The 26,471-nt window shown below is 32.6% G+C and overlaps 6 protein-coding genes across 9 annotated transcripts; 2 read left to right on the top strand and 4 right to left on the bottom strand.

Moving 5' to 3' along the window:
• Window positions 1-1,208: 1,208 nt before the first annotated feature.
• LOC108774708 (uncharacterized) lies at window positions 1,209-2,511 on the bottom strand. The gene is made up of 4 exons (XM_018540868.1): window positions 2,145-2,511; window positions 1,822-2,093; window positions 1,294-1,725; window positions 1,209-1,250 (listed from the first exon to the last, which is right to left on the bottom strand). Exons 1-4 carry the CDS (start codon window positions 2,509-2,511, stop codon window positions 1,209-1,211), a joined length of 1,113 nt encoding a protein of 370 aa, XP_018396370.1.
• Window positions 2,512-6,292: 3,781 nt separating this feature from the next.
• On the bottom strand, window positions 6,293-14,825 carry LOC108774707 (DDB1- and CUL4-associated factor 8). Its single transcript, XM_018540867.1, has 10 exons — window positions 14,776-14,825; window positions 12,337-12,413; window positions 10,045-10,310; window positions 9,778-9,915; window positions 9,408-9,658; window positions 7,907-7,970; window positions 7,580-7,787; window positions 7,168-7,298; window positions 6,958-7,074; window positions 6,293-6,475 (listed from the first exon to the last, which is right to left on the bottom strand). Exons 1-10 carry the CDS (start codon window positions 14,823-14,825, stop codon window positions 6,293-6,295), a joined length of 1,485 nt encoding a protein of 494 aa, XP_018396369.1.
• Window positions 14,826-15,458: 633 nt separating this feature from the next.
• On the top strand, window positions 15,459-17,533 carry Dhdds (Dehydrodolichyl diphosphate synthase subunit). Its single transcript, XM_018540928.1, has 5 exons — window positions 15,459-16,087; window positions 16,179-16,340; window positions 16,441-16,589; window positions 17,019-17,203; window positions 17,306-17,533. Exons 1-5 carry the CDS (start codon window positions 15,927-15,929, stop codon window positions 17,531-17,533), a joined length of 885 nt encoding a protein of 294 aa, XP_018396430.1. The 5' UTR covers window positions 15,459-15,926.
• A 1,602-nt stretch (window positions 17,534-19,135) lies between these two features.
• Window positions 19,136-21,665, bottom strand: hook (hook microtubule tethering protein). The gene has a single exon (XM_018540907.1). The coding sequence runs from the start codon at window positions 21,663-21,665 to the stop codon at window positions 19,593-19,595; it is 2,073 nt and encodes a 690-aa protein (XP_018396409.1). The 3' UTR covers window positions 19,136-19,592.
• A 570-nt stretch (window positions 21,666-22,235) lies between these two features.
• Hsc20 (iron-sulfur cluster co-chaperone protein HscB-like protein, mitochondrial) lies at window positions 22,236-24,260 on the top strand. Of its 4 annotated transcripts, none has more exons than XM_018540923.1 (4): window positions 22,236-22,368; window positions 23,344-23,719; window positions 23,792-24,048; window positions 24,131-24,260. In XM_018540923.1, exons 2-4 carry the CDS (start codon window positions 23,363-23,365, stop codon window positions 24,258-24,260), a joined length of 744 nt encoding a protein of 247 aa, XP_018396425.1. In that variant the 5' UTR covers window positions 22,236-22,368; window positions 23,344-23,362. The 4 variants fall into 4 exon arrangements, with proteins under 4 accessions (XP_018396425.1, XP_018396427.1, XP_018396424.1 ...); XM_018540925.1 differs by lacking the exon at window positions 22,236-22,368 and adding an exon at window positions 22,438-22,463; XM_018540922.1 differs by lacking the exon at window positions 22,236-22,368 and adding an exon at window positions 22,487-22,519.
• A 606-nt stretch (window positions 24,261-24,866) lies between these two features.
• Window positions 24,867-26,395, bottom strand: Ak6 (adenylate kinase isoenzyme 6). Its single transcript, XM_018540936.1, has 3 exons — window positions 26,182-26,395; window positions 25,829-25,980; window positions 24,867-25,203 (listed from the first exon to the last, which is right to left on the bottom strand). The coding sequence occupies exons 1-3, from the start codon at window positions 26,219-26,221 to the stop codon at window positions 24,868-24,870; spliced, it is 528 nt and encodes a 175-aa protein (XP_018396438.1). The 5' UTR covers window positions 26,222-26,395; the 3' UTR covers window position 24,867.
• Between the last annotated feature and the right edge of the window lie 76 nt (window positions 26,396-26,471).

Here is a 26,471-nt window from a genome sequence, read left to right as displayed (position 1 = left end):
TTCTATAGCCTCTTCCCATTTTTGTCTATCTGGTCCTGATGTTGCTTGGCTGTAAGTCAACATGACATAATCTGTGTATCGTTCTGGACATTTCTTTTCTCTCGTTGATTTTCTTGAAATGACTTTATCTTGTTTGAATCCTTTTTCCGTTAAATCTTCACTGTTTTCAGTATTTTCTTCTAATTCATCATTTTGATTATTAGTTGATATTCTTATAGGTGTCCTTGCTTCTTCTGCATCAGTCCATTCTTCATCTTCAGTGTCAATTTCTTCTCTATCTGACTCTTTCTCTTCTTCGGATTGTATTAGTTTTATTTTCGTATACTTTGTTTTATCTTTATTCTTGGTATTAACTTCTTCATCTTCTCTTAATTTTGGTTCTTCAAATCTTACATCTCGAGCTGTTATTATTTTTCTTTCTTCTTGATTCCAGAGTCGATATCCATTCGATGCATATCCTACGAAAAAGAGTTTTTTACTTCTTTTTTCAAGTTTTTTAATAGGTCCTAGTATTTTGACATATGCTGTACTTCCGAATATTTGCATTCTTTCTAAAGTTGGTTTTCGTTTTTCCCAAAGTTCATATGGAGTACAGTTTATAGTTTTTGTGAATAATCTATTTAATATATTCACTGAACAATATAGAGCTTCACCCCACATTTCCTTATTCATATTTGAATCAAATAGCAATGCTCGTATTTTATCTAGTAGAGTTCTATTTAGTCTCTCAGCTCTTCCATTGAGTTGTGGAGTATATGGTGTTGTATTATCCAAAACTATTCCTTTATTTTTGCACCAGGTCATAATATTTTTATTCATGTACTCCTTTCCATTGTCGCATCTTATTTTTGAAACTTTAAGATTCCAGTGAGCTTCAACTTGTGTTATATATTCCTTTAGAAAATCTTCTACTTCAGACTTCTTCTCCAGCAAGTAAACCATTGTATAATGTGTAAAATCGTCCTGAAAAGTAAGGAAATACCTTTTTCCATTCCAAGTCTGAGGATCTATCGGCCCACAAATATCTGTGTGTATAATTTGAAGTGGTCTCTCTGCTTTCGTTCTATTATCTCCAAATTTCAATCTTGATTGTTTGGCTTGTTGACAAACCTCGCAGATCTCTTTAAATTCTTCCATGTCTTTCTGAGAAATTTTAAATCCTTCACTATGGTCAATTGCCTTCTTCATCTTTTGGATGTTAGCATGTCCTAACTTTCTGTGCCATATTCTTGCTTGATTTTCTCTATTTTCTGTAAATAGCGATTCATCTTTATTTTCTAGTTTTAATTTTACCTTGAAGAGCCCATTAGATAATTTTTCTCCTTTTAATTCTCCATCTTCTGATTTTATTATTACTTCCTTTTCTTTAAATATTACTTCTCCTCCATTTTCTGTAATTGAACTCACAGACAATAGATTTGCACTTAAGTCGGGTACAAATAAGGCTTTTTTCATGCTGCAATTTTCAAATTCTATTCTTCCTTCTCCTTTAGCCTGCATCGATTGTTCCATTTTAGCCACATTTATTACTGTACTTGATCTTCTTAAATCCTTGAAGAAATTCTTATTATTTGTTAAGTTTAACGTACTGCCTGAGTCTACGATCCATGAAGTCGTATCTTCGGTCATGCTACTTGTTAAAAGTGCTAACTTACTAGTTTCGGAATCTTCTACTTTAGTTTGTTTTTTATTTCTGAAGAAACAATCTTTTTCTACATGATTGCTCTTTTTACAAATATTACATTTCTTTTCATTATTTGAATTATCTTCTTTGCAAAATTTAGCAATATGCCCGATCTTATTACATTTAAAACAACGTACCTGTTTTTTATCCTTTTGTAATGCTTTTAATTTACAAAATTTTGCCAGATGTCCAACTTTACTACAGATATGACATTTCTTTTGTGAAGCCTTAAAAGCTATTCCTCCTTCTTCTTCTTCTTTAGGATGACGTCTCTGTTCTTCTCCCAAGAGTCTTGCTAACAAGTTGTCCAGTGTTTTTCTCTCTGTTTCCGTAGATTCCCAAGCACTAACAAAGTGAGAGTATTCTTTTGGTAGAGTAGCCAATAATTTCGAGATCACCATATTGTCATCTATTTTTGTATTAATTGCATTTAACCTGAAAGCTAAATTTTTTACTTTACTAATATAAGTAGACATATCAATTCCTTTATTGAATGAAACATTATAAAATTCTTGTAAAAGTTTGCATCTCTGTTGCTCGGTATCCCTTCCGTACGTGTTACAAATTTTTGTCCACATCTGGTAAGATGTGTCACATTCCATTATATTCAAGAAGGGTTTCTTATCTATGGTTGATATTATAATTTTTTGCGCAACAGCATCTTTCTTTTTCCATACTCCATTTCTTTCCCCTTCGGTTTCGGTTGTTGCTATTTCTATTACCTCGTTAGCTCGAAAGAGAACTTTTATTTGGAATTTCCAAATTTCAAAATTTTCAACTCCTACTAATTTCTCAATATTATAATAGTCTTCTGCTATCTTTGCCATTTTTTTTAAATATACTAATTCTGATTCTTATTTAAAATTTTACAGCCTTTTATTACAAGTAATATCTTTATTCTTTTAATTTATAGATTTTAATTTATTCTTAACTTTACTTTTGTTTTACTTTACTTTTACTTTAACTTTAATTTTATTTTAAATCTTTACTTCACTTTTACTTTACTTTACTTTTACTTTAATCTTTAATTTTATTTTAAATCTTTACTTCACTTTTACTTTACTTTATTTTTACTTTAATCTTAATTTTATTTTAAATCTTTTTTACTTTTACTTTACTTTACTTTTACTTTAATTTTAGCTTTACTTTTACTTTCGAGTTCTAACCTTTTATTTAAATTCAATCCTCTTAATTTCCTTATATTTATTTACTATCCTCTATATTTCTTCTTAGTTTTTATAAGGTTAAGGTATTTATCTATGCTTACTCTGATCGGTGTCCAAACATACAAAAAAAAAGACATGCCCCTTTCCCAGCAACACATTCAACTTTTTTTTTATCAGACTTTCAATATTATATTATTTTTTTTTAAAAAAAAAAACACAGTTTCTCTTTCTTATTATTTAATAAATTTCTTAAATTTTTAATGTTACAACAATCTTTCTCTTTGATAATCTTTATAATATGATATTATTTCTATTGCCCTTGAAGCTACGTTCTGGGCCCATAACCTGTTGAAGTATTTTACTTATTACTTAGCTTAAAAGCTAAGATTGCACAAAATACAATCTTATTTTAATCAGCATCAGCCAATTACCAAGAGAAAGATCATTTATAATGAGAAACGATTTAATCACAAAAGGTGTTTAACACGCTTTACAAAGTCATTAAACATGAAGAGAATCAGTTTTTACAATAAACATATATCAGCATTTATAACAGTCAAACAGTCAAATGAATCAGTAGATGACTTATAATAAACTTATCTGTAACGGTTAACAAACGTCGTTATTGCAAGGCCTTACAACAGCACACAGCTCTCACACATCCACTCGGTACCAAGGTCCGCCAGGAAAAGGGACGAGCAACAACGATGTTCAACCTTTACAATAGACTATCGCTTCGATAGAGCCATCTAACTGAATCTAATCATATCAGTAGTCGATAATTAGCTTGATGTAAATTATCTCTTTTCCAACAATCTGAAATCAAAATGTAAAAAGATTTCGTTAGTATATTGTATTATCTATATCCGAGAATGGATTGAAATGGATTAAAATGGATTCAAATTTTAAGAAATACGGATTCATGAATGTTAAAATGAATCCTTTTCAATCCGAATACGTTTTTATTCATTTATAGGAATTGCATGGAGCATATCTGTATACTTTTCAATCATAAAATAATATTAGCTTTTTCGGTGCGTTTGTGATCATAGTGAATACTGTTCAATTCATAGTTTTGAGTAGGAAACGCAGTTTCTCAATTCATTTGTATCCAACTGAATTTAATTGAATCCAATTGAATTCAATTGAATCCACAAAAAGGTATTCGCTATTTACCATAAAATACGAATTCGAATAGACAAAATCCAATCCATTCTCGGATACTGGGTAGTTAATAAACGAAGGATTTGTCAAAATTTCAATTATTAAAAAAATAGCGACGGTTTAAACAAAAAGTTCATTTTTCAAGGTGTTCAAATTTCGTGTTTTTTACCGTAAAAAAAAAAGTTTTTGATTAAACTGAAAATCCTTTGTTCATTAACTAGCTATTATCATAATAAATAAGTGGTTCAAAATTCGCATTGATCGTATTGATAGTTTTTTAATAATCGTGTCCACCGCAAAGGCATTTTCAAAAAATCACAATTTCGAGACAATCGCGTTAGTTTAAACTTAGTTTCTTTCATGTTTGAAATTTATTTATTTAAACTTACATCGAGTTGTCGATTCCGGGACCATATTGTACCCCTTCTGCATCCTCCGCAGCTTCCAGAACATCGATTTGTGCTGTCTTCGAGCTATTCTTCCGTCCTTTTGGCTTCTATTATACCGAGCGGCAGATGCACGACACAACAGCAACGTCGCGCTATAAATAGTTATATCTTCGAAACTAATGCTCCGATCGTTGCGAAATTTGGTGAGAGTTTTCTAGAGACTATGTACTTATAGAATATGCAATAAAAAAAATGTTTTTTTTCGACCAACACGAGTGCATATACATAACCCCTTAATATCGACATATAGTATCTATGATACAATAATAAGTTTATTTGCCTTGCTTACACTGCTTATACTTTTATACTTAGAATGAGATAAATATATTATATATCACGGAATGGAAGTAACTCGTTACTTATAACGAAGTTGGTTACAAGTTATTTTTTTGGTAACTTTGCTGGTAACAGCGTTTGTTTTTTTTTGGTAACTGTAACGTAGTTACATTTTTTGGATAACGGTAACGGATTTTACAGTTACTTTTATCGTTACTTTACATACGATTGGACACGTTATTCTGTTATACCATAACAATTACATATTATTAATTCCGACAGCTATAATTTTTATTTAATACAGGCGTATAAGCATTTAGTTTAACTTAATCTAAACATCGTACACATTTGTTCTAATTGAGCTGTGTAACTTTATTCTGTACATTTCTGTGTACATGTTTGTCGAGTAATTGCAAAACACACATCTTTTTGCAAAATTTCTGTTATACATTTTAATTATAGCGTTATAATTTTCTTACTATCAAAATATTTGATTTACAGCTAAAAGTATAGATTAAGTAAAAATATAGCTGTAATATAGATTATGTGTATTTCTAAATTTATCTTTTAATATTTAACTTATTTTGTATTTCAGATAGTCCTATACAATCCTATATAACCTTCTAGTATTCTAAAAAGTATTAAAAAATTCCTGAAATATCTTAACATAGTTGTCAACTGCTGTAGCGATCCTGAAGTGATGTTTGATAGTTAAGAAATATATACAATACCATTATTTCAGAAATTATTTTGCAATTCTATCTTCTATGTGATACATCGGACATATGTATATCTCAGTTTGCTGCGTATATTTTACTGGTTTAAGAATTACGAAATTGTGTTTAAAAAAAAACCAAAAAAAATTAAACTATACATAGTGTCAGTGTTATACATGCTGTATATGTATATATCGCTTTTATTAACGTTTGAACAAAAAATACTGCAAAAGTACATTTTCAGATAAAGTAACGGAAAAGTAACGAAAAGTTACCTTTCGAGTAACGGTAACTGTAATGAGTTACTTTCAAAATGCGATAATTAGTAACGGTAACTCGTAACTTTCTTTATTCCATAACGAGTAACTGTAACTTTAATTTTAAAACGAGTAACTTTCTATTTCCTGATATATGTTGGACGTGCGAGCATGCGTGCGTGCGTGCGTGCGTGCGTGCGTGCGTGTGTGTGTGTGTGTGTGTGTGGGTGAAGAGAAAGAAAACAAAGATGCTTAGTGTAAAAAATGTAAATAAAGCGAATAAACTTACTTTCACAAACTCTCTATGACAAATATGTATATCTTTGTAATGCAAGTAATCGGGAAAAGAAATTTTTGTGTATTGAATTTATGTGGGTGATTATAAGAAGAAGTAAAATTAAGAGGTATACAAAGACTATTTTATTGTATGCAACAGACACAAAAACAGACAGTCAGACAGAAAGTAGCGACAACCGTAAACTCCGTGTCGGTAACGTAACGATCGCTGATGGTAAGCATAAACGATACTCTTCCTCTCTTTTTTGTATTTAGAGTACATGGATTTCTAAGGACAATGCCGTTAGCTTGGTGTATAACGTAGTGGAGGGTTGCGAGGTCTCGTAGATCTCCGTACAATTTGAGGTGACTGTACTCGATATGGCGGAGATCTTTGTGAAGTTGGAGTTGCGGGTAATGTCCAATAACGCTCCTCTGAAGTGGACGGACTCGGTGGTGAAGGTGGTCCTCGTGGTGACGGTGGAACCTGCAAATTAGCTTTATTGTGGAATGTTTGTGATATCGTTATCATAAAAATGAACTTTACGAGGCTTATCCTTCTCTTTTGGCCTCGTGCCATTAGACTGGTCCTCAGCTTTTTTCTCACTAAAGGCGCGGATATGATCCACGTGCCTCTTGAAGCATATCTGCCCTCATAATCTATTTCGTAATGTAGATCGCCCAATCGCGAGACAATCATACCTTTGACCCATTTATCCAGACGTTACTTGAGAAATCGTTATATGCTTGCTTTCTATTCTATTGAACTTGATATATGTGTACTTGTGAAGAACAGGAAGTGCATAAATCATAATTTTATGGATTATTGATGCCACTAATTTATTGTATTCAATTATATTGCTTATTTTAGTGACGTTGTTTTAAAATTTATGTTATTTATTTAATAAATTATATGATTAAGAGAGAAAAAGAAATGCAAAAAAAACGCACAGATAATTCTATACATACAGTCCTAAATTTTTTTCGATCTTCATTCCTCGAAGGCATCCATATCAGGACACTGGACTCAAATGCCGTTGCAAGGATAGGAATATGGGGATGACCTAAGCAGTGATGAGAATCCACCTATACATTAAATGAATAAAAGTTATTTTGTGCAACACATACTACGAAGAATAAAAATTTGTTTATCAAATGCACAAAATGAAAACACTTTACGAATTTGTAATCTTCTCTCAACCACTGTGCCGCAGTTCTTTTCTCCTTGTCATAAATGAATATATCACCACCATCGGATGCAGATATAATAAATTCACTTCTAGGTCCGAAAAAATTGATTCCAAGTATAACTGCAATCACAACACATAACTAAGACAACTTAATATCTACTATTAATTAAATCATATTATAATTATTCAAAGCGTCGCTTTTTCAATTACATAGGCGAAAAAAATATGAAAAATGTACATAAAAAAATCTTTAAACAATAGTCTCAGAATAAAAATTAATTTACAAATAAACCATTCAATAATGTTACTGTATGCTACTTCTCTTTTGAAATATACTTAAAATAAAAAGTTCTAAAAATAAAAAAAGTAAAATACCGGGAATATAATAATAATATAATTACGTCTAGAATATCTGTCGGCTATATCAGCAGGTACACCAGGTACAGATCTAAATTGATTGCTTTCAAATAATGTATGATTCGAATTTCCTTCACATGACCACATTGATTTATCAAATAATAATATTCTGGAAGAATTACACGATGTGAGAATCTCTGTCCCATCGTGATTATACATGGCGATTGTTCCACGGCCGTACCCATAATAATCCTTCAAATACATGTAAATTACATATGTAATTAAAACTCATGTAAAAAACATAAACACTAGTATTTCTTTAAATATTGATAAACTTTTCAGCAATAGGTTTGAATCCAACTAATACATACCTTGTCATACTTGGTGGTCCACAATTGATAAAGTGGTTTCGAAATATTTCGCAGATCATACACCCTTACGTAAAATGACCGCTGACACAAACTTCATTACTATTAGAAGGATTACAATGTATACTTGTTAACGTACTATTTCGAAATTTCTTTATATCGAGCAATCTATGGATATGAACATAAATGTATTTAATATTATAATGGATATTAGTATATATAACATGTGTATTAAAGAATAAAAATAAACACTTTTACCATGTAAACTCAAAATTTATTAGTATAACTAATACAAACATGAAGCCTATAACGGTCTAGCTTGGATCTTTAATCGTTTACATATAAACTAGTGCGGTATCATCACCAATTAAAATAAATTATTGCGAGGAATATTACTAAGGCCTCGGTAGTCTAATTGGCTAGGACACTTGCTTAAAGCAAGGTATCCGGGTTCGACTCCCGGCCGATGTAATATTTTTCACAATAAGAAGAATTATTTCCAGATTTATTATTTTCAGATTATTAGAATTGCGTTTCAAGACCAACGATAGTTCGACGCGCAGTTTGGGGGGACTACGTATATTAGTTAATTATTCATTTGTTTTAATTCGTGATAGTACCGCGGTACATGTAAGCAATTAGAGATCCAAGCTAGACTGTTGTAGGCGTCGTGTTTGTATTAGTTATGTTCTTACACATATTAACGGTCTTTAGTATTGAATATTGTCAAAATTTAGTATTGCGTCTATGTAGAATTTAATCGACTTATTCTTATATCTACTAATCAACGTAGATTAATTTTGTTTTAACTTTTTTTGTTATAATGGTCGAACCTGGATCTTTTATGCCAGCATATCCTATTTTCCGTTTGTTGAGTTTCAAATGTATACGATTCAACAAGATTCTTATCATTTTTTCTTGTCCAAAGTATAAGTTGAACCAAGATTAAAATTAATTTACATTTTGAAAATAGGCATTAACTCCGGTGCAAACAATATAAGTATATTTTGGTTTAACTTATTGTTCCTGTTTTTCTAATTCTTGGAATTAAAAAAACTGAAACAATTATGGGAATTAAGAAAAGATTAACAGTAAGTTGAACCGAAATAAACCAATATTACTTTGGTTGAACCGGGCTATAGCTGTCATAACGGTCCAGTCATCTTTCAATCACAATGTGATTGATTCGCATATACGTACACAGGACGATCCCGTGCTACACTTAACGCCAGATAATGGTCGCGTTCAGCAGACTCAACAGTTTTATAATTATTTTATGACTCTTCGTTGAGATAGGACTATTTCTTTAGATCAAAAAGTATAATCCAATCAGCGAGACGAATTATAAAACGGTTGCAAAACTGTTGAGTCTGCTGAACACAGCCAATACAACGATTTTTGGTAGAAAAAAAATTAATATTATATGTAGACATTCTGCATGCTATAAACAAAGAATATATAAGAAACATTATTACATGTGAACTTTTTAATAACAATTTCTTACTTTGGTGTATCCTCCCGGATATCTATGGATGAAATTGAGCCGTTTCCAGTAGAAAACACGACATAGGGTATTTCAGGATGCACAGCTAATGACCTGTCATTCATAAAATATTGTCTACGTGAATCATGAAGGGATAATTTATAGTGCAACAATCGTTTCCATGATTTGTATTCCAGATCTAATAAATGTATATCACCATCGAAAGTACGAGTGACCATAAAATTTTCTACGTCTAAAGGCAGCCATTTGACCTAAACACATATATTATTAAATTGAAAAGATTAATAAAAAAATACAATTAAATCAGAATAACTATTACAAAACATTCAAATAGCAATACTTTATTATATAATATAAATATTATACATACCTCGCTTATTAGGAAGACATAGCCATTTGGAAGGCAACAACACTTTTTCCTTGCAGCCCAATCCCAAATAGAAATTGTCTCGCCAGAGGCTCTTGCTAATAAGTTTCCTTTCTGATTGAAACTTAAGGCATTTACATCCTGTAAATAATAACGAAACTTTAATACGTATAGCTATACATGATTTAAAAAATCTATAATAATGGTCCAAAAGTAATCTATAAAACATTGTATATAATAAGTCAACATGTATCAAAATAAATAATTTACCTCAACGTCATGGAGTTTGTACTTAAACTCCAGTCGATTTACTGCATGTAAAGAACTACAAAATCTTCTTTGGAATAATGGATTACTACCTATTTGTCGATTTATTACTTCCTGCACAATGAACCAATTAGGAGGCGGTTTCTTTGTTTCTAAATTATCCGATAACATGTTTTCTTCTTTTACTTTTTCTACTATTACTACTGCTTCTGCTTCCTCTTCTTTATTCAATTCATTCTTGTTAGCAACAAAATATTCATTCGAGTCAGCTGTAAAAAATTTAGAATTTAAAATTTTATCAAAAAAGTAATGCAAAATTTATATGTAAATTTACATATATATAAACTTTGCATTTATTTTTGATAAAATTTAAAATTCTAAATATATATATATATATATATATGTACGTGCGTGCGTGCGTTGTTACTAGCGAGAGTACGGCTTATGAAATTAGACTAAATCGAACTGAGCTGGAAGGATCTTTTTATTGACTAAAGAGGTGGAGTCTTCTATCAGAGCTCCAACCAATAACGTAAGATTTTAAAATACCAAAAATGTACGTAAACGGGGTAGGGAAAAACTGGAGAAGGTGACGATGACTCATGCAAGAGTCCGTTAAAGATGAGTCATAAAATAAGTTCGTTAGACATATAGCCCTTTTTTGCCTATAATTCTAGAAACATCATAAAATTGAATATTCAAAAGAGGTTCTCAAAAGGGAATGTAATAAACTTCAGATTATATATATATATATGTATATAAAATAGATTTTGTATATATATAATCTGAAGTTTATATATATATATATATATATAATCTGAAGAGAAAGAGAGACATGTATATATGGCTATATTACTGAACAAAACCGGCGCGTCAAGTATGTTGCTGGATTCTCTATAATTTTCTATTTGTTATAGAGGTAAAACTACTTTTTCAATTTTTCTGCTCCTCTTATTAGGCTATCTATTACATTTCGTTTTCTCATTCTGGGGAGAATCACATTAGAGGTTAAAAAAAAATCGATTTTTTTTTTGCATAAATCGCTAGCTTAACAATCCAAGAATACGCTGCCAAAATTTCAAAGCGAAATTCGCATTCGTTTAGATTTTATGAGCATAGAACCGAGCGTTTATCGGGTACAGGCTACAGACTCGAGCGCACAGCAGGTATGGCCGCTTCAGGTAGTCGCTCTTTGTACTTACGTAGCTCCCCTTGTAGGGAACCCTACCTTTGTATCTTTCTTTTCCAATAACGATATAGAAGGTACTAGAAGCGTCAACACAACGGATTATTTCGGTTATATTCTATCTCTTAAAAAAACCTTTTTTAAAAAAAGAAAAAAACATACGCCAAGTGCATAAAAAAGATATTGAACTTCTTGATCCAAAACAGATATGAGATAAATATAATTGACCAAGTGTATTCTTCATTACGCCAGTCACATATAAGACAGACCGAAAGTGACTACAATTGTCAACTGTATTATAGTGAAAAAAAAACTTGGCGTGCCCGGGTCGCATTAATTGTAAACATTATTTCAACATTGTATTTGTATTATGAATTAAAATAACAGACATATGTATACAGATATAATATATACGTATAACATAGTGATGTAAATTGTGAGACATGAAAATATATTCACAAATAATAGATGTGATGTAAATTATGGACAAGTATAATATTTAGATATATATTTTAGAAACATTATAAATAACAACTTTTTATGTTCAGTAAGCAATTATTAACATCTTTTCTTTGTTGAATTATTGTTTTCGCATATATAGTGCAGTATACTGCAGAATATTGCGATACAACCAAGGTTCTAGAATATTGAATGACATAAATCGGACAAAAAAATGCATGTATTATATTCATATCTCTGCATCCAGTGCACTTACGGATGTGACTATATTACCTCATTTTAATCGTAAAAATCTATATATATCCCCATATATTCATTTTTTTTAAATACCAATTTTTTAAACAAAATAACAATTTTTTACTATAAAAGCGTTCTCCTTCCTGTAAAAGATACGCTGTAGCGTCTCTTCGACGCCATTTCTGATATTGACTTTTTCCTCATATGATTTTTTTTAATTTTTTCCTCATATAGTTTTTTTCTCATATACTTGATGGGAGACGCAACCGCGTCTTCTGATTTACGCATATATTAACATGATATACATACGTTGCGTAGCTTACACTTTTTACACTCAATATCTTCACTTTTTCTCTCCTCAGCACTAGAATATATATGTATATCAGGTGTGTAAATATGAAACCGGAATTTACTATTAGACGGCCATATAGGGGTGTCAATGTAGTTGCTGTCAGACCGCGTCATTGACGCCATTTCCTTGTTCTGACATCTGACAAAGATTTCCAATTCACAACAATACAAGTTTCATACAACAGTATAGTTTTTAATAGCGTTGAACATGTTGAATTTGTGCCTGGAAACTACGATTCGCGGACAGCAATTGATTTGTAGCCACAATAGAAGGAATAAGGAATAAGAAATTTTAGCCTATCAAAAATCGGATACATAGATATACATAGTTTCTGACAGACTGAAATTTCTTATTCCTTATTTCTAATTCCTTATTCCTTCTATATTGTGGCTGCACTCTAAAGATCACTGTAATTGAATTAATTGTATACAAGACATGATTGCTAGATTCAGTTAGATCGTTGACGACACCGGCGATCGCAGGTGTTCGATTCAGTCGACGAAAATCGATTCGTTATTTCGTTGAGAATCACGAGGCCCTGGCTCGTGATAGATAAGAGAAGGGAGAGGGAGAGAGAGAGAGAGAGAGAGAGAGAGATTTTGAGGAGAGAGAGAGAGAGAGAGAGAGAGAGAGAGAGAGAGAGAGAGAGAGAGAGAGAGAGAGAGAGCTGCGAGCACACCGCACCTTTTAAGCTACATTCAGAAATAGCTTACGTTACATATATATTATAGTAAAAATGTTTCTAAAAGTTATCTGAGCATAATTCCTGAACGCACCCTTAATCGGCATTTCGTTCGGAGTAATTAGGAGGAATCAGGAATATCTCGGAATAGAGACTCTCTGACAGAGTCTAGTCATAAGGTAGTAATACTGCTCGTGACTAGTATACCTATAGTATAGAAATGCAGTTTTAAATTTACTACTAGTGGCACTAATAGTGGGTGCTTACGACAAATGGTCGGATTTCTAATCCGATCGAACAGTGGTACTCAGGCCGTGTTTCGATATGCATTGCCAGTACTCAAAATCTATAGTTTACGTTACGTATACTATAGATTTTCAGTACTGGCAGTGCATATCGGAACATGCCTTCAATTGGTGCATTTCATTAAGCTCCCTAGCTTAATCGGATTTTGGTGCCTGTTCAGAGGTAATCGGATTGAGTTGAACGGATCGTGAAGAGGTACATGCCTTCAATTGGTGCATTTCATTAAGCTCCCTAGCTTAATCGGATTTTGGTGCCTGTTCAGAGGTAATAGGAACAATTTTGCGAATTTGCGTATGAACTTAATAAAAACAGAGTGCATAAAGACAAAGAGATACATACGATAACTATTATTCTAATAATTATTGTGTATTTTATTCTAAAATGTATATCAGTAATGGAAGTATGTATAGTATAGTAAAAGAATTCTGGAAATTAAATCTCACTTTATTAATTTTTTATAAAATATGTATAATAAAATATATTTTTTGCAGAAGTATAAGATTTGCCAATTTTTAAATATTCCATACAACAAATATATCCTTTCTTATATGTACCCTGTGTAAATTAATAATTTATATAGATATATGTATAATAAAATATAAAAATATATTTATATATTTGGTAAAATATGAAAAGATTGTTATTGCAATATCTAGTACAAATTGATGAAAAACGATACAATTAACATTTTGAACTAATAATCTAATAAATAAACCTTCAACAATTTTCTGTAAAATAATATATTGTTCTGAATCGTTAGTACTCTTTGAATTACGCCGCGATTAAATATATTTAATCGCGATAAAAATATATTTAAATATTTGGTAAAATATGAAAAGATTGTTATTGCGCAATATCTAGTACAAATTGACGAAAAACGATACAATTAACATTTTGAACTAATAATCTAATAAATAAACCTTCAACAATTTTCTCTAAAATAATATATTATTCTGAATCGTTAGTACTCTTTGAATTACGCCGCGATTCATAATAATAATATATTATATGATAATGATATATGATCATAATGATATGACTACCACGCGATTATACTCATTCGTCGCGTTTTCACTCAGAACGAAAGAATCTGTAAGAAAAATGCGGGGATCGGCCTTGTGAACCGAGTTATAAGCGTTAAAGTTCGAGACTTTACAGGTAACATATCTGTCATCCCGATTCGATATATATTATGTAAATCTGTACACATACGTGTACACAGTCGCAAGTATACTGCACACATAATATAAATATTCAATATGGCGATGAAATGTTGCAAGTTATTCCGTTTGGCGGACATGGCAGTACACGGAACATTTTTCGTGACCACCTTCAGGCTGCTTTCCAGCTACGACACAAGTAGACACTGTGTTAACACAGTGAATCATTGCATCCCTGTTGTTTGCCTACGTTAAACGAGGATGAAACGATTCTCTGTGTTACACAGTGTCTGATTCTGTCCTTGCTGGAAAGCACCCTCAAGTCTACACAGTTAAGTCTCCTTACTCTTACTTCATGGCCGAGTTTACTCTCCTGGTTCTAGTCTTCTTGGTCGCTTCCATGATAGCCCATTAGTTTAAAATCATTATCACGAGAGAAAATTGGAAGACTACAAATTTAAACCTGGAATATCAAATGAAATGTTTGATTTTTTAAAGTATAAAAATATTCTCTTTTAATAAAGAAACAGATTTCGAATGTGGATTAATATTCGTTAAAATATTTATGTTATACAATACAAAAATATATTTTTAATTAATTTATGAGATATTATGTTATATAAACAGTTTTTGTTATACAATACAAAAATTTATTTATATGTTTGTTTTAATGTAATTAATGTTATATGAACAGAAAATATTTAAATTTATGTTTTATATATTTATTTTCCTTTTTTTTTTATTCTCATTAATTTATTTTATTAATCGTTATAATTAATTAAACATATATTAAATGTAAGGAATTTTTTATTATATATCTATTATTTTAATGTTTTGTATATAAAGATCATAATATTTATTTACTCTAATAACAATTTTTATTTATACTGCTGAAATATAACGCTAGAGTGATTCAAATATGAGCGGGAATTGCCCACTTTTAGAGGACCAATCAAAACTGGATGTCTTATGGTTAGACTTCTGTTAAACTACAGACTCGGGAAAAAATAACCTGATATCACTGATATCACCTGATATACTATCAATAACATGTTCGAATTTACGTATAGATAAGGCGAATAATTAAGATGTTTGTGGAAACTTACAAATATAACGCGGTAAAAGTGTAATTAATTTTTTTAATTACGATTCGAAGGTTAGACGATGACTGGCAGCTGATATCGTCTTTATCGTGTTAACGAGCGCTACATATCGTAGCGCAGGCCATGCCGAGAAAAATACATCGGGCGCTTTCCAGCGGTGCCGGGACTTGAACCGGAGTCGGCCTCGAAGTCGCGTCCATGTTACGAGGCAACCCGTCTCGCCGCGGAGCTACACTACACAGCCGATCCGATAAGAGACATAGTTTTATATCCGACAATATATTGTGTTCTCCGACAAGTATTGACTGTTGAATAGTGAACTTGACAGAAACCGTCGGAACATTGAGGATAGTTGAGCGCAGGTTGCACATTCCCGTACGCCCGTGAAATTTAAAATACGATGTCTTGGATAAAGGAGCACTCCTTGAACTGGTTTCAATCCCTGGCTTTAAGGATCATCAAGACCGGTAAAGTGCCTAAGCACGTGGCATTTATCATGGACGGTAACAGACGTTATGCGAATAAACAGAACTTGGAGAAGAGAGAGGGTCACTCGAAAGGGTATGTAGTTTTAGAGAGAGTCTTGCAGATGTACTGGCCCGGGTTATTTATTTTATCTAGCATCTTATATTTTTAATTTTATTTACCACAGATTCGACAAAATGGCTGAGACGTTGTACTGGTGTATGGATCTTGGTATTGTAGAGGTCACAGTTTATGCGTTCAGTATAGAGAATTTTAAACGTAACAAAGAAGAGGTCGATAATCTCATGGACCTTGCCAGGCAAAAGTTTAAACGCCTCTTAGAAGAGAAGTATGTGCGAAATGAAAATCCTTTTAATTTTTTAAATTACAGGTATCTCGTGGCAACGCTATCGATTTTGTTATTACAAATTCATATAAACAATTTTCAGAGAGAAATTGATGGATATGGGAGTATGCATTCGCGTGATTGGTAATTTATCCATAATTCCAGAAGATATATGCAAATTAATTGCTGAAGCTATGACTGTTACTAAGGAAAATAATAGAGCATTTTTAAATCTTGCTTTTGCTTATACATGTAAGTATAATCACATTGAACCATGTTATTTATGTTTACACTAAGGCTGCATTCAGGCAATGCGCTATCAGTGCTATTACATCATCCTGTTTTTGTTTTACATGCCCTAAACAGTTAAGATAGGATGATGTAATGATGCTAACAATATGTTGTCAAAACACAGTCTAAGGCCAGAATCAGACTATGCATTGAAGATTGAGATCCAAGATTAAAATTTGACGAAAACAGTAGAAGCTAAAATTTCTTCATCCTCATTGGTAAAATTTCAATCTTCAATGCGTAGTCTGATTCCAGCTTTAAAACAGTTTGAAAAAATCGTTGGTATAATGTCTAATTAGCGTACTGTCTAAACAATTAATTTTCATGATGTATACAAAGATATTTATTTAATATTTCATATAATTTATATATTTTTTAATATCATTGTAGCAAGGGATGAAATTACTCATGCAATTAAGGATATAATACAAGGCGTAAAAGATACTGATATCTTACCAGAAGATATTACCGAAGATCTAATTACTGACTGTTTGTACACTTACAAGTCTCCAAATCCAGATTTATTAATTCGTACTTCAGGAGAAACTCGACTTAGTGATTTCCTCATGTGGCAAGTAAGAAAATATATTTAATTTGTATGACTTGAATCTATTTATATTATATTTGTAATCAAAACAGAACTTTGCGTTTTTAAACTTTACCCAAATTTCTTTTAGATTTCCAACACTTGTATCTACTTTACCGAAGTATTGTGGCCTGAATTCAGTATATGGAATTTTCTTAGTGCAATTTTTTATTATCAAAGATGTTATCCTCACTTGCAAAAAAATAGAAGTTTGAAACCAATTATGCATAATAATAGAGTATCCATGTATATTGATAAGTTGCATAACAAACGCGACAGTACAATCGAAAAAATATATCTATCAGCAGTTCAATCCTAGAAATAAATAAATGCTATTCTAATAGATAAAGTGTCAGGTAAAGTATGCTGAAAATATGTGTTGCATACATTTTCTTCAAATTAACTTCCCATTGTAATGTAGTATATTTATCCCAGGTAATTTCATTCTATTTAGAATTTGTGAAATTATTATAGCAATTGAATTGTACCACGTCTTGTTGCATTAGTAAAATTAAAAACATCTACATTTATAAATATATCAGTACATAAATATGTCAGTTTGTAGCTATACGTATAAGAACTAGTCAACTGATTAAACAAAGACAATTACATGTGAGAACTATAATGTCAAAATTTATATAAATATTCGTTTTGATACGTTTTATAGTATCGTAAACTCAGGGATAGATAGCTACAGATGCTTCCAACTACATAAGATGTTTTAGAAAACGTGAAATAATGATCGAAGTTTTTGAGATTTGTTAACTGAGTAAGACCTAATATTGAAACGTTTGAACAAATACTAGAATGTTTACTTGTACGGAATCGTTTTCATATTTCTCTCGTATAAAATAAATTTATTCGTATGAAGAGATCAAATAATTAGAGCAGATAAAATTAAGTTATGTATTATAAGTAATTTGTCGAACAATCAATCTTGCCAATAAAAAAATTTAATAATGAATTATAACAATTTTAACAAACATTACTATTCTATTACAATGAAATATTTGTTTTCTGAAACGTCGTATCATAACTGTATGTAAATATTGATAAAATTGCTTCCATAACGTATCATGTCAATACAACGCATTTATATATTTATTTATCTCTGTATGTATGTACATTCCATGCGCATTAGTTTTCCAATTATTTTTTATTGCCATGTGCATTGGAGAATTGTAAAATAAAACTGTAAAACAAATGTATATAATATAAATTATACATGTGTGCAATAAATAATGTTAATCGTAATAATAATAATATTAACGCGCGTGACTATAAAGTAACTACATAAATATATGAATTCTTTGCGTTGCAATATTTATATAATTTATATTATATTTTTCTCTCTCAAATCCAAGAAATGTTTATAGTACGGCCTATACAAATATTTACAATAATTTGGTTTATTATGTATTAATGCACAAAGCAAATAACAATACTTATGAATGTACATTTAGTGTCAATTATTTTACTGAAAGAAGCATCAACATTGTAAATATATACAATATTCAAACAATAAGTGTTCTTCGTGATGAAGTATGATTTAAAATATATCTACATGTGATAAAATTTCTTCACATTATAGAATATTCAACATCTTGCGTGATATTTGGCCTAATATAAAATATTCTAATATCTATATATATATAATCTTATTTACAATTTAATATATATCCTTTAAAAACCTGATTGTGCTAGATAAGATAATAATGGTAAACCTCTGCGATATAGATACAATTCTAGTATAAAAATTTAATTCGCTTTTCTAACTGTTGGAGATATTTATGCAATTATTTTTTACATACTCATTAAAGATATAGGAACATGTTGGCACATCTCTAATAGCTAGAAAATCTTTGTATACAATTGGATGAAAATCTGAAAATTGAAATGTTAAAATTATATTTGTGTTCGATTTTACAGGAAGACAAAAAAATTGGTTGAATACACAATGTAAAAATAATTAGAAAAAGTTTTCATTCGTTGACAGTTTGTAAACATAATTGTTATATTATTAACTCTACTCTTTCTTAAAAGTCAATATTTTTACTTCGATAGAAAGAGAGGAGGAGGGGGGGAGGAGAGAGAGAGAGAGAGAGAGAGAGAAATCGTTCAATTGTATCCACATCGAAAGAAATACAATCAATTGAGACAATCGTAACAGAGATAAATGTGGCATCTTAATATTACGGTACGCGTTAATATGACGCTGAATAAATGAGCAGCTGAATAAATTTGTGACCGTCAAGTTCATAAATTCAAATATGTGATATCATCATATTTATCGCACTGTTGAAAGCATCATCTCAAATGACCATTTACCCACTTTGTACAATAATAATACTTAAATCAACTTTCTTTTGCGCGTCTGCTTATTTCGAGTTATAAGGGGGATAACGTCTCGAGACAGGTTGTCTCTGTCTAGCTAGAAAAGATTGACCCTGTCCTGCACTAAGCGCCGCGAGGCGCTGATCCATCACCTCTCGGTGGCAATTCCCGCCCAGTCTATGAAAGGCAGTCACCATCAGCTTCTCCTCCATCTCTCGTAGCAACCTGGACTCCTTCATGGAACGTTCCATGTCCTCGATCATCTTGCGCTGTTCCATCAGCTGGTTGCGCAACATAACAACCTCGTTCGGCGAAGAATTATTCTGCTTCGGGTCGAGGCTTTTTATGACACTCTTGGCCTTTTCAATATACTTCTTGTGGCGTTCCTCCAGCGCGGCGTTCTCGTACTTCTTCCGCGTGAGTTTCTCCTGAAGAGCGAAGGCTTCCTGTTTCTGAGCCTGCAAAGCACTCTCGCGCTCCTCGAGCTGCAGCGTCAGTCGTTCTTTATCAGCTTGCACTTTCCGCAATTCGTCCTGCAGTTGCGACAGTTTCTGATTCGGGCCTACGTTGTCACCACTCTTGCTGTCACCGCTAACTTGAGCACTCACGGTTTCCTCCAACTGAGTCTCCAATTCCATTATCCTCTGATTTGCTTTACGAAGTTGTTCTTGCTTTGTGTTGAAACGTTCCTCAGAATCCTCAAGTAATGCTTGCATATTCGGCAGCTTGTCCTCATTGCCGTTCAATTTTATCTTCATCATCTTGTTCTCCATCTGTAGGCAAAACAGCTTTTCCTTGATCTCAAATGGCATCATTTCCGACCCGGAAACGCCAGTGCTATCGGTGTTCGGCTTCGCCATGTTCTCGGCAGCTTGCAACTGCATGCACTTCAACTCTTCATTCATCTCTTTCAGTGTGTCCCTTTCGACAATCAGCCGATCTCTCTCCCTCTCTACAGCACCTAGTTTCGCTTCCATTTTCTTGCAGTCAAACTCCAACCGATCGCACTTGTTGCTTTTCTCATCCAACTTGTGATGAGCTTCTGTGCGCTGTTGCTTGCATAACTCCAGATGATTGCGCAGCTTCGACGTGAGCTTGACTTCTTCCTCGTACTTAAATTTGAACTGTATATTCTCTTTATTATTGTCCTCCAATATCTTTAACTGCCTCTTAAGGTCGCTCGCGTCCTCTATCTTCTTCTTGTACGATTCTATCATGATTTCATATCTTTCCACTTTGTCTGTATTCTCTCTCAAGGCATCCACCTCGTCCTTCAAGTGGTTCCTTTCGTCAGCCGCCTTTTGTAGATTCTCATTCCTCGACTGCAGCTCCAGCTTTTCCTTTTCCAACAGCTCCACCTTCAATCTATAATCATCTCTGGACGTCTCCATCTTGAACAGTTCGTCCTTCAACGCTTCCACTTGCTTCCGCTCGGAATACTTGAAGGATTCCTCCGGATTTTCAAACTCGTCCAGCCGCTCCTGAAGTTTCTTATTCTCTGCGATCAATGCGATCTTCTCTTCTTGCAACAGAGAAAGCTGTTGGTCGAGCTCGTGGCACTTCTGCGCCAGCTGATCCCTCATGTCCACTGCCGCCTGGAAGTCAGCGTAGAGCCTCTGTTGAGCACTGTCGGGCACATCCGGCACCAGAGACTCGAAGTTCACCTCCTGAATACTTTGCATCAGCACCTGCTGCACCGTTTCCTCCATACCCATTATCCTGGTGATGAGCAGCTGCTTCTGGTTACAATTGACGGCGCAGCCAAGAATCAGCTGCAGCAGACGGCGCAGCTCGTCGCTGTCGCAGTGCTCGCCGATCTTGATCGCGTCCGGCCTGACATAACCGGCTAGCTGCTGGTTCAGACACTCCACGTAGTACTCCATCACCGCCTCCACGATTTTCTTCATGTTGCTCACTCTGAGGCGCCAGTTGGTGCCCACGTCAGTCTTGATCTTCGCCTTCCATACCGCCGTAAACCATTCCGGGGCGATTTTAGCCAAGGCTTCGGCTAGAGCGACCCCGTCGCTTATCTCCTCCACGGAATTATGTGGCGCTTGAAGATCGAAGGTAGCCAACCACTTGATCAAGTAGTCCAACTGTTGCCGATGGTCCCCCATTTCGTTACTTTTCTTACCTGGACCTGGGAAAGCTCTGAGACTCTCGCTAACGATATGGATTTCGTCAAATTCCGCTAATCGTGTCGTCCTTGTGACCGTGATTCTCGGTCGAATTCATAATCCCGTATGTCGTATAACGTACCGAATCGGGACGCTGCTGCGGGTCAGGTGGGATCGTGGTGAACCAAGGGCTATCCGCTCGCGTGCGTACCTCAGCTAACCAAGAAATGCAAAACGGCCACTGTCATCGCGCGCCGTTACGGTCCGATAGCGCTTTATCGAGGCGGAAGTCGCGAAGTTCGAGCACCACCTCAGATAACAGCTCGTAGCGCACGATAATTGTATCCCGCATGGCGCACGTCAGCCGACGAGAGGAACGTCCGGGCTGACCATCATCGTTCTCCTCCGCACCGCTGGAAGATAAAACAAGCTTCGGTCACATGCACCTTGCATTTTCTTACCTCCGCAGGATTTAACGACTGCCTCGTTCTAACCATTAATTACCGTAATGATCTCGTGGAACGCGTCAGATTCAGTGGGAACCTTTGACGTTTCTCTCTTCGGAAAGCGTGACAAGTGGGAGATCCCAAAGGGTTGGGATTGTTGGAAATCCAGCTGTCACGGCTGAACCTTTTAATAATCGTCCATAACAGCAGCGGTCGAGCAAGAGGAGCGATTCGAATGATCGAGATTGATCGATCAGGCACGTATTTGCTAACGAACGAGATATTTATATAAAAAGAAAGTAGAAAGAAGAGCAAGAAACGGAGGCCTGATTGTGTGACAGGAATAGGATACGTAATGAAGTATTTATGTGTGCGTGCGTGCGTGCGTGGTGTGTGTATAATAGACAGGTTAGGATAGAATAGTTATTATTAATTATTTTCTGTAATTAACCTTGACAGCTCTTATTTGAATAATTATCGTTAGGACTTTTATTATTGTAACAAAATAACAATAAAATTATTTTAAGTTCACACAACAATAACTTATAGAAAGATGTTAAAAGTTGCGATCTGTTACGATCTCCATTATTTATGAATTTGGTTGCTGTTTATAATTAACACATAATTAACATTATAATTAATGGAAAAGTTGTTCACTAACGACAATTACTCGATAAAAATATCATGAAATATTACAAAATAGAACTCATAAATAATAAGTCTATGATAAGATTAGACGATAGTTTTGATTGTTAGAGATAAATGTGTATAAGCAAAATGAAAAATTTTGAAAAAATTTTCCTACTTTCTTTTTTTTACAAAATAACTTCACCATGTATTGTATCGGAAAAGCTTAAAGTTGTACATACATAAAATAAATTGATTTTTCAAAGCTCTTCCTATATGTTAAATTGATCAACTATTGGAAATTTAAGTACTAAAATTTTTTAATTATCCATTAAAAGTATCCAAAAAAATTATTTATTTATAAATAAATAAATACAATAATAAGTAAATTATTATTTTATAAATTTATTTTTTTCCTCTTTTTTTAACTTCTAAGCTCATGCATGTAATATAATCAATTTTTGTTTCCAAATTAAATTATGCAGAGAATTAATTTTTCTTGTGTAAGATGATGAGACAGCAGTTTATTTTTCCAAATAAGAATATAACATCAACATTTTTATGGATGTATTATTCTTTTATAAAAATTATTTTTCTTTTTTTAGATTATAAAATCATCCTAAAATGTTTTTGGCAAGAGTTATTAGAAAATCGGCAGTGGCGATGAGTCCAATGAAGCAGAAATGTAAGCTGTATTCACATCATGCACCTTCAAAAACTACGATTCATTCTACCATTCCTTTGGGATCCTTGAGATTCTGCAGTGACAGTCCACCCAAGTGTTGGAATTGCGACTACGTGTACAAGTCCAAGATATTCTGCTCAAAGTGTAAAGTATTGCAGGAATTGCCGCAGAACTTGAATTATTTCGAAATCATGGGAATTAAAAAGAATTACAATGTGATAGATGAGGAAATTCATAGAAAATACAGAGAGCTGCAAAAAATGCTGCACCCCGATAAATTTAGTAATAAATCTGAAGTAAGTGTTTATCAAATAAAACTTAGACAATCTTCTCTCAGCAGTTTCTTAATTTATTTTTACTGTCAATAGAAAGAAAGGCAAATCTCAGAGAAGTTGTCGTCTCTAATAAATAAGGCTTACAGTACGCTGATGCATCCATTAAAAAGAGGATTATATCTATTACAATTAAAAGGTATATCAATACCAGAAGGTACAACCAGTTTGAATCCAGAATTTCTCATTGAGATCATGGAACGTAATGAAGAGATAGAAAACGCAATAGAGAACAAAGATAAGGTCTTGAAGCTAACCAAAGAATCTAAGGAACTGCTCAATAAAATGTCAAAGTAATCTCCATTTTTCGTGGCTTTAAATCTGTATTAAAATCATATTTAGTACTTAATGTTGTTTCTATTCTTTTTACTTTAGGCAAGTGGCAGAGGCGTTCAGTAAAGAAGATATTGAAACGGCAACAAAGATTTTAATAAAAATGAAATATTATGATACTATATATAATAGATTAAAGAAACTAAAGCATGATTTAGGTATAATAGAATAAATATATATATATATATATATATCATTTACTTAGTTGATTTATCAATATATTTTTTACAAATATTTTTTTACAATAAAAAATTTAATTTCTTTGTTAGCTGTATAAAATGTGAAAAACGTTCTTCTATTGTATTATATTCCTATATACATATATTATACTTATGTATTTGTATGTGTGTATGCATGTATACTATATATATATATACACACTCATGTATATTTGCTTATGTGTTTGTTATATGTACAGATGTTTGCTGAATACAGTTTAAAACTTATACAATCACATTTTACTGCATCAATAAGCTTACGTATTGCAAAATTATAACCTAAATACATCTATATGAGAAATATAAAGCAGGATTGACAAACGGATTCTAAACAGTTTCAAACATAATATGTTGCCTAATTGATATTTTTAATATGTTTGAAATATATCTTTTATATAATACATAGTTTAAGGTCTATATTAAAGCATTAAAAATATATTTTTAAAAGAATATATTCTTAAAAAAAAATTTTTTTTTGTTAATCCTGACATAGTCATGAAAATTTTACATGAGAAAATAGAAAGTCTACATAAGAAATACTTAATATATATTTTGTCACATTCACATATTATCTATTTTCCATTGCTCTACCCACTGACATATTCTATCTATGCTATTCATCAACTCGTCTGGAGTATCATTTGTAAGTTCATGTACTAATTCTGGCTCAAACAAGTCTCTTGCTTCTTGGATAACAATTTCAAAAATTTCAGCTTCTATATTGCTCTCTAGTTTCTTCTTGCTATAACCTCTTGCTTGTAGACGGTCGTATAAAATAGTATTGTTTGTTCTGAGAACGAATACAATGTCAAACCAACTTTCAGGAAACAAGTCAGCACTGTGATAGTCCACGATTTGTCCTCCCCTTCTCATCAATTTCTCCATAAGTTGCAGTAACTAGAAAGATATAATGCATTTGTTAAATATTATATATTTCATGATTAAAAAACTACAAAAATTAAAATTATAAAGGACAAGATCTAATATTCGTATCACACTAGCAATAGACAATTGCATCGCGTGTTATGTTTCTTATGCAGATTAACTTTAATCTCGGTTCAATTTGCTCTTCGTCTTTTTCTAATTCTAAAAATTAGAAAAAGATTAACAGGAAATTAAACCGAGATTAAAGTTAATCTGTATTGGTAGAAACAGACATTATAGACCCAATATAAAATTAACTTTAACCTTGGTTTAATTTTGTTTATCTTAATAATTTATTATCTTAATTAAATCCAGATTAATCTTGGTTTAATTTGCTCTTTATCTTTTTCTAATTCTAAGAAATTCTTAGTCGAGATAGATCCAGGCCTTGATCAATCAAAAAGGAACTACTAGCTAGTATCAATGTACCAATATTGTATACATTATAATTGTGTACCCAAGTATAATATCAGAAATTTTATTTTATGATTATATTTCTCTTATAGTTTGAATATCACAATCTGAAAGTCTAATGTAAATTATCAGAGAGTCATGTGAGTCATTAACGAAATATAACTATAGCAACAAGAATAATTACCGCGTCCTCGTTCAGCACGCTGCATTGTAACTCTTCGTCATACTCGCTCACACATCCAGTCTCAATAGCTACTTTACTGATATCGACCCAGTTTAGTTTAGTCTTTTCCTGCAACGTTTGTGCCATTGTGCTCTTACCTGTACCAGGAGTACCTGAAAACATTGGCAATAATTATTAAAAATAATTGGAATTTATAATGAATAAACAAAATGATGTCAAGGGCGATTAAAGAGTCGAAAAGAATTTTCTTTTTGACTCTTTAATCGCCCTTGACATCATTTTGTTTATTTTTTTATAACGAGTCCTTATTTTTTTTTTATTAATTTATAATGAATAACAATTCTATCACATACCACATATTAAAATGTTCGGTGCGCTCCTACGCATGTTCATTTTGCTAAAATATAAATGTGACAGCAGTCAGATTGATGCGAATTTTCTTCTTTCTTTGTTAATGGCACGTGGCCCTTCCAAGCTGTTGTTGATCGTGTTACAACACAATAGCGATGAAAGTTAACAATCAGGAAGTAGAAATTATAAGGAGACTCCACTCCCACTCCAGAGAGAAGCCTGAGAGCGGCCATGCCCGGGATTTAGCATGGACATAGAAATATAGGGACAGAGCATAACGTTGCGGGGGGGG

The sequence above is a fragment of the Cyphomyrmex costatus genome, unplaced genomic scaffold (assembly GCF_001594065.2).
Source record: "Cyphomyrmex costatus isolate MS0001 unplaced genomic scaffold, Ccosl1.0 scaffold273, whole genome shotgun sequence".
In the NCBI taxonomy this organism is placed as follows: domain Eukaryota; kingdom Metazoa; phylum Arthropoda; class Insecta; order Hymenoptera; family Formicidae; genus Cyphomyrmex; species Cyphomyrmex costatus.
The sequence above is the reverse complement of the archived record's forward strand: the minus strand, read 5'-3'. Positions and strand labels throughout refer to the sequence as shown.

Coding starts and splice junctions, on each gene's coding strand:
- LOC108774708 (XM_018540868.1), bottom strand. CDS start 2,511: ATGGCAAAGATAGCAGAAGACTATTATAATATTGAGAAATTAGTAGGA. Junction 2,094..2,144: donor TGATATGTCTACTTATATTA/GTAAAGTAAAAA, acceptor ATACAAAAATAG/ATGACAATATGGTGATCTCG. Junction 1,726..1,821: donor TACAAAAGGATAAAAAACAG/GTACGTTGTTTT, acceptor ATTTGTAAAAAG/AGCAATCATGTAGAAAAAGA.
- LOC108774707 (XM_018540867.1), bottom strand. CDS start 14,825: ATGGAAGCGACCAAGAAGACTAGAACCAGGAGAGTAAACTCGGCCATG. Junction 10,311..12,336: donor CCCTATATGGCCGTCTAATA/GTAAATTCCGGT, acceptor AATTTTTTACAG/CTGACTCGAATGAATATTTT. Junction 7,075..7,167: donor TGAGAGAAGATTACAAATTC/GTAAAGTGTTTT, acceptor TTTAATGTATAG/GTGGATTCTCATCACTGCTT.
- Dhdds (XM_018540928.1), top strand. CDS start 15,927: ATGTCTTGGATAAAGGAGCACTCCTTGAACTGGTTTCAATCCCTGGCT. Junction 16,088..16,178: donor AGAGAGGGTCACTCGAAAGG/GTATGTAGTTTT, acceptor TATTTACCACAG/ATTCGACAAAATGGCTGAGA. Junction 17,204..17,305: donor GTGATTTCCTCATGTGGCAA/GTAAGAAAATAT, acceptor AATTTCTTTTAG/ATTTCCAACACTTGTATCTA.
- hook (XM_018540907.1), bottom strand. CDS start 21,665: ATGGGGGACCATCGGCAACAGTTGGACTACTTGATCAAGTGGTTGGCT.
- Hsc20 (XM_018540923.1), top strand. CDS start 23,363: ATGTTTTTGGCAAGAGTTATTAGAAAATCGGCAGTGGCGATGAGTCCA. Junction 23,720..23,791: donor AATTTAGTAATAAATCTGAA/GTAAGTGTTTAT, acceptor TACTGTCAATAG/AAAGAAAGGCAAATCTCAGA. Junction 24,049..24,130: donor CTGCTCAATAAAATGTCAAA/GTAATCTCCATT, acceptor TTTTTACTTTAG/GCAAGTGGCAGAGGCGTTCA.
- Ak6 (XM_018540936.1), bottom strand. CDS start 26,221: ATGAACATGCGTAGGAGCGCACCGAACATTTTAATATGTG. Junction 25,981..26,181: donor ACCGAACATTTTAATATGTG/GTATGTGATAGA, acceptor CAATGTTTTCAG/GTACTCCTGGTACAGGTAAG. Junction 25,204..25,828: donor GCGTGCTGAACGAGGACGCG/GTAATTATTCTT, acceptor ATATCTTTCTAG/TTACTGCAACTTATGGAGAA.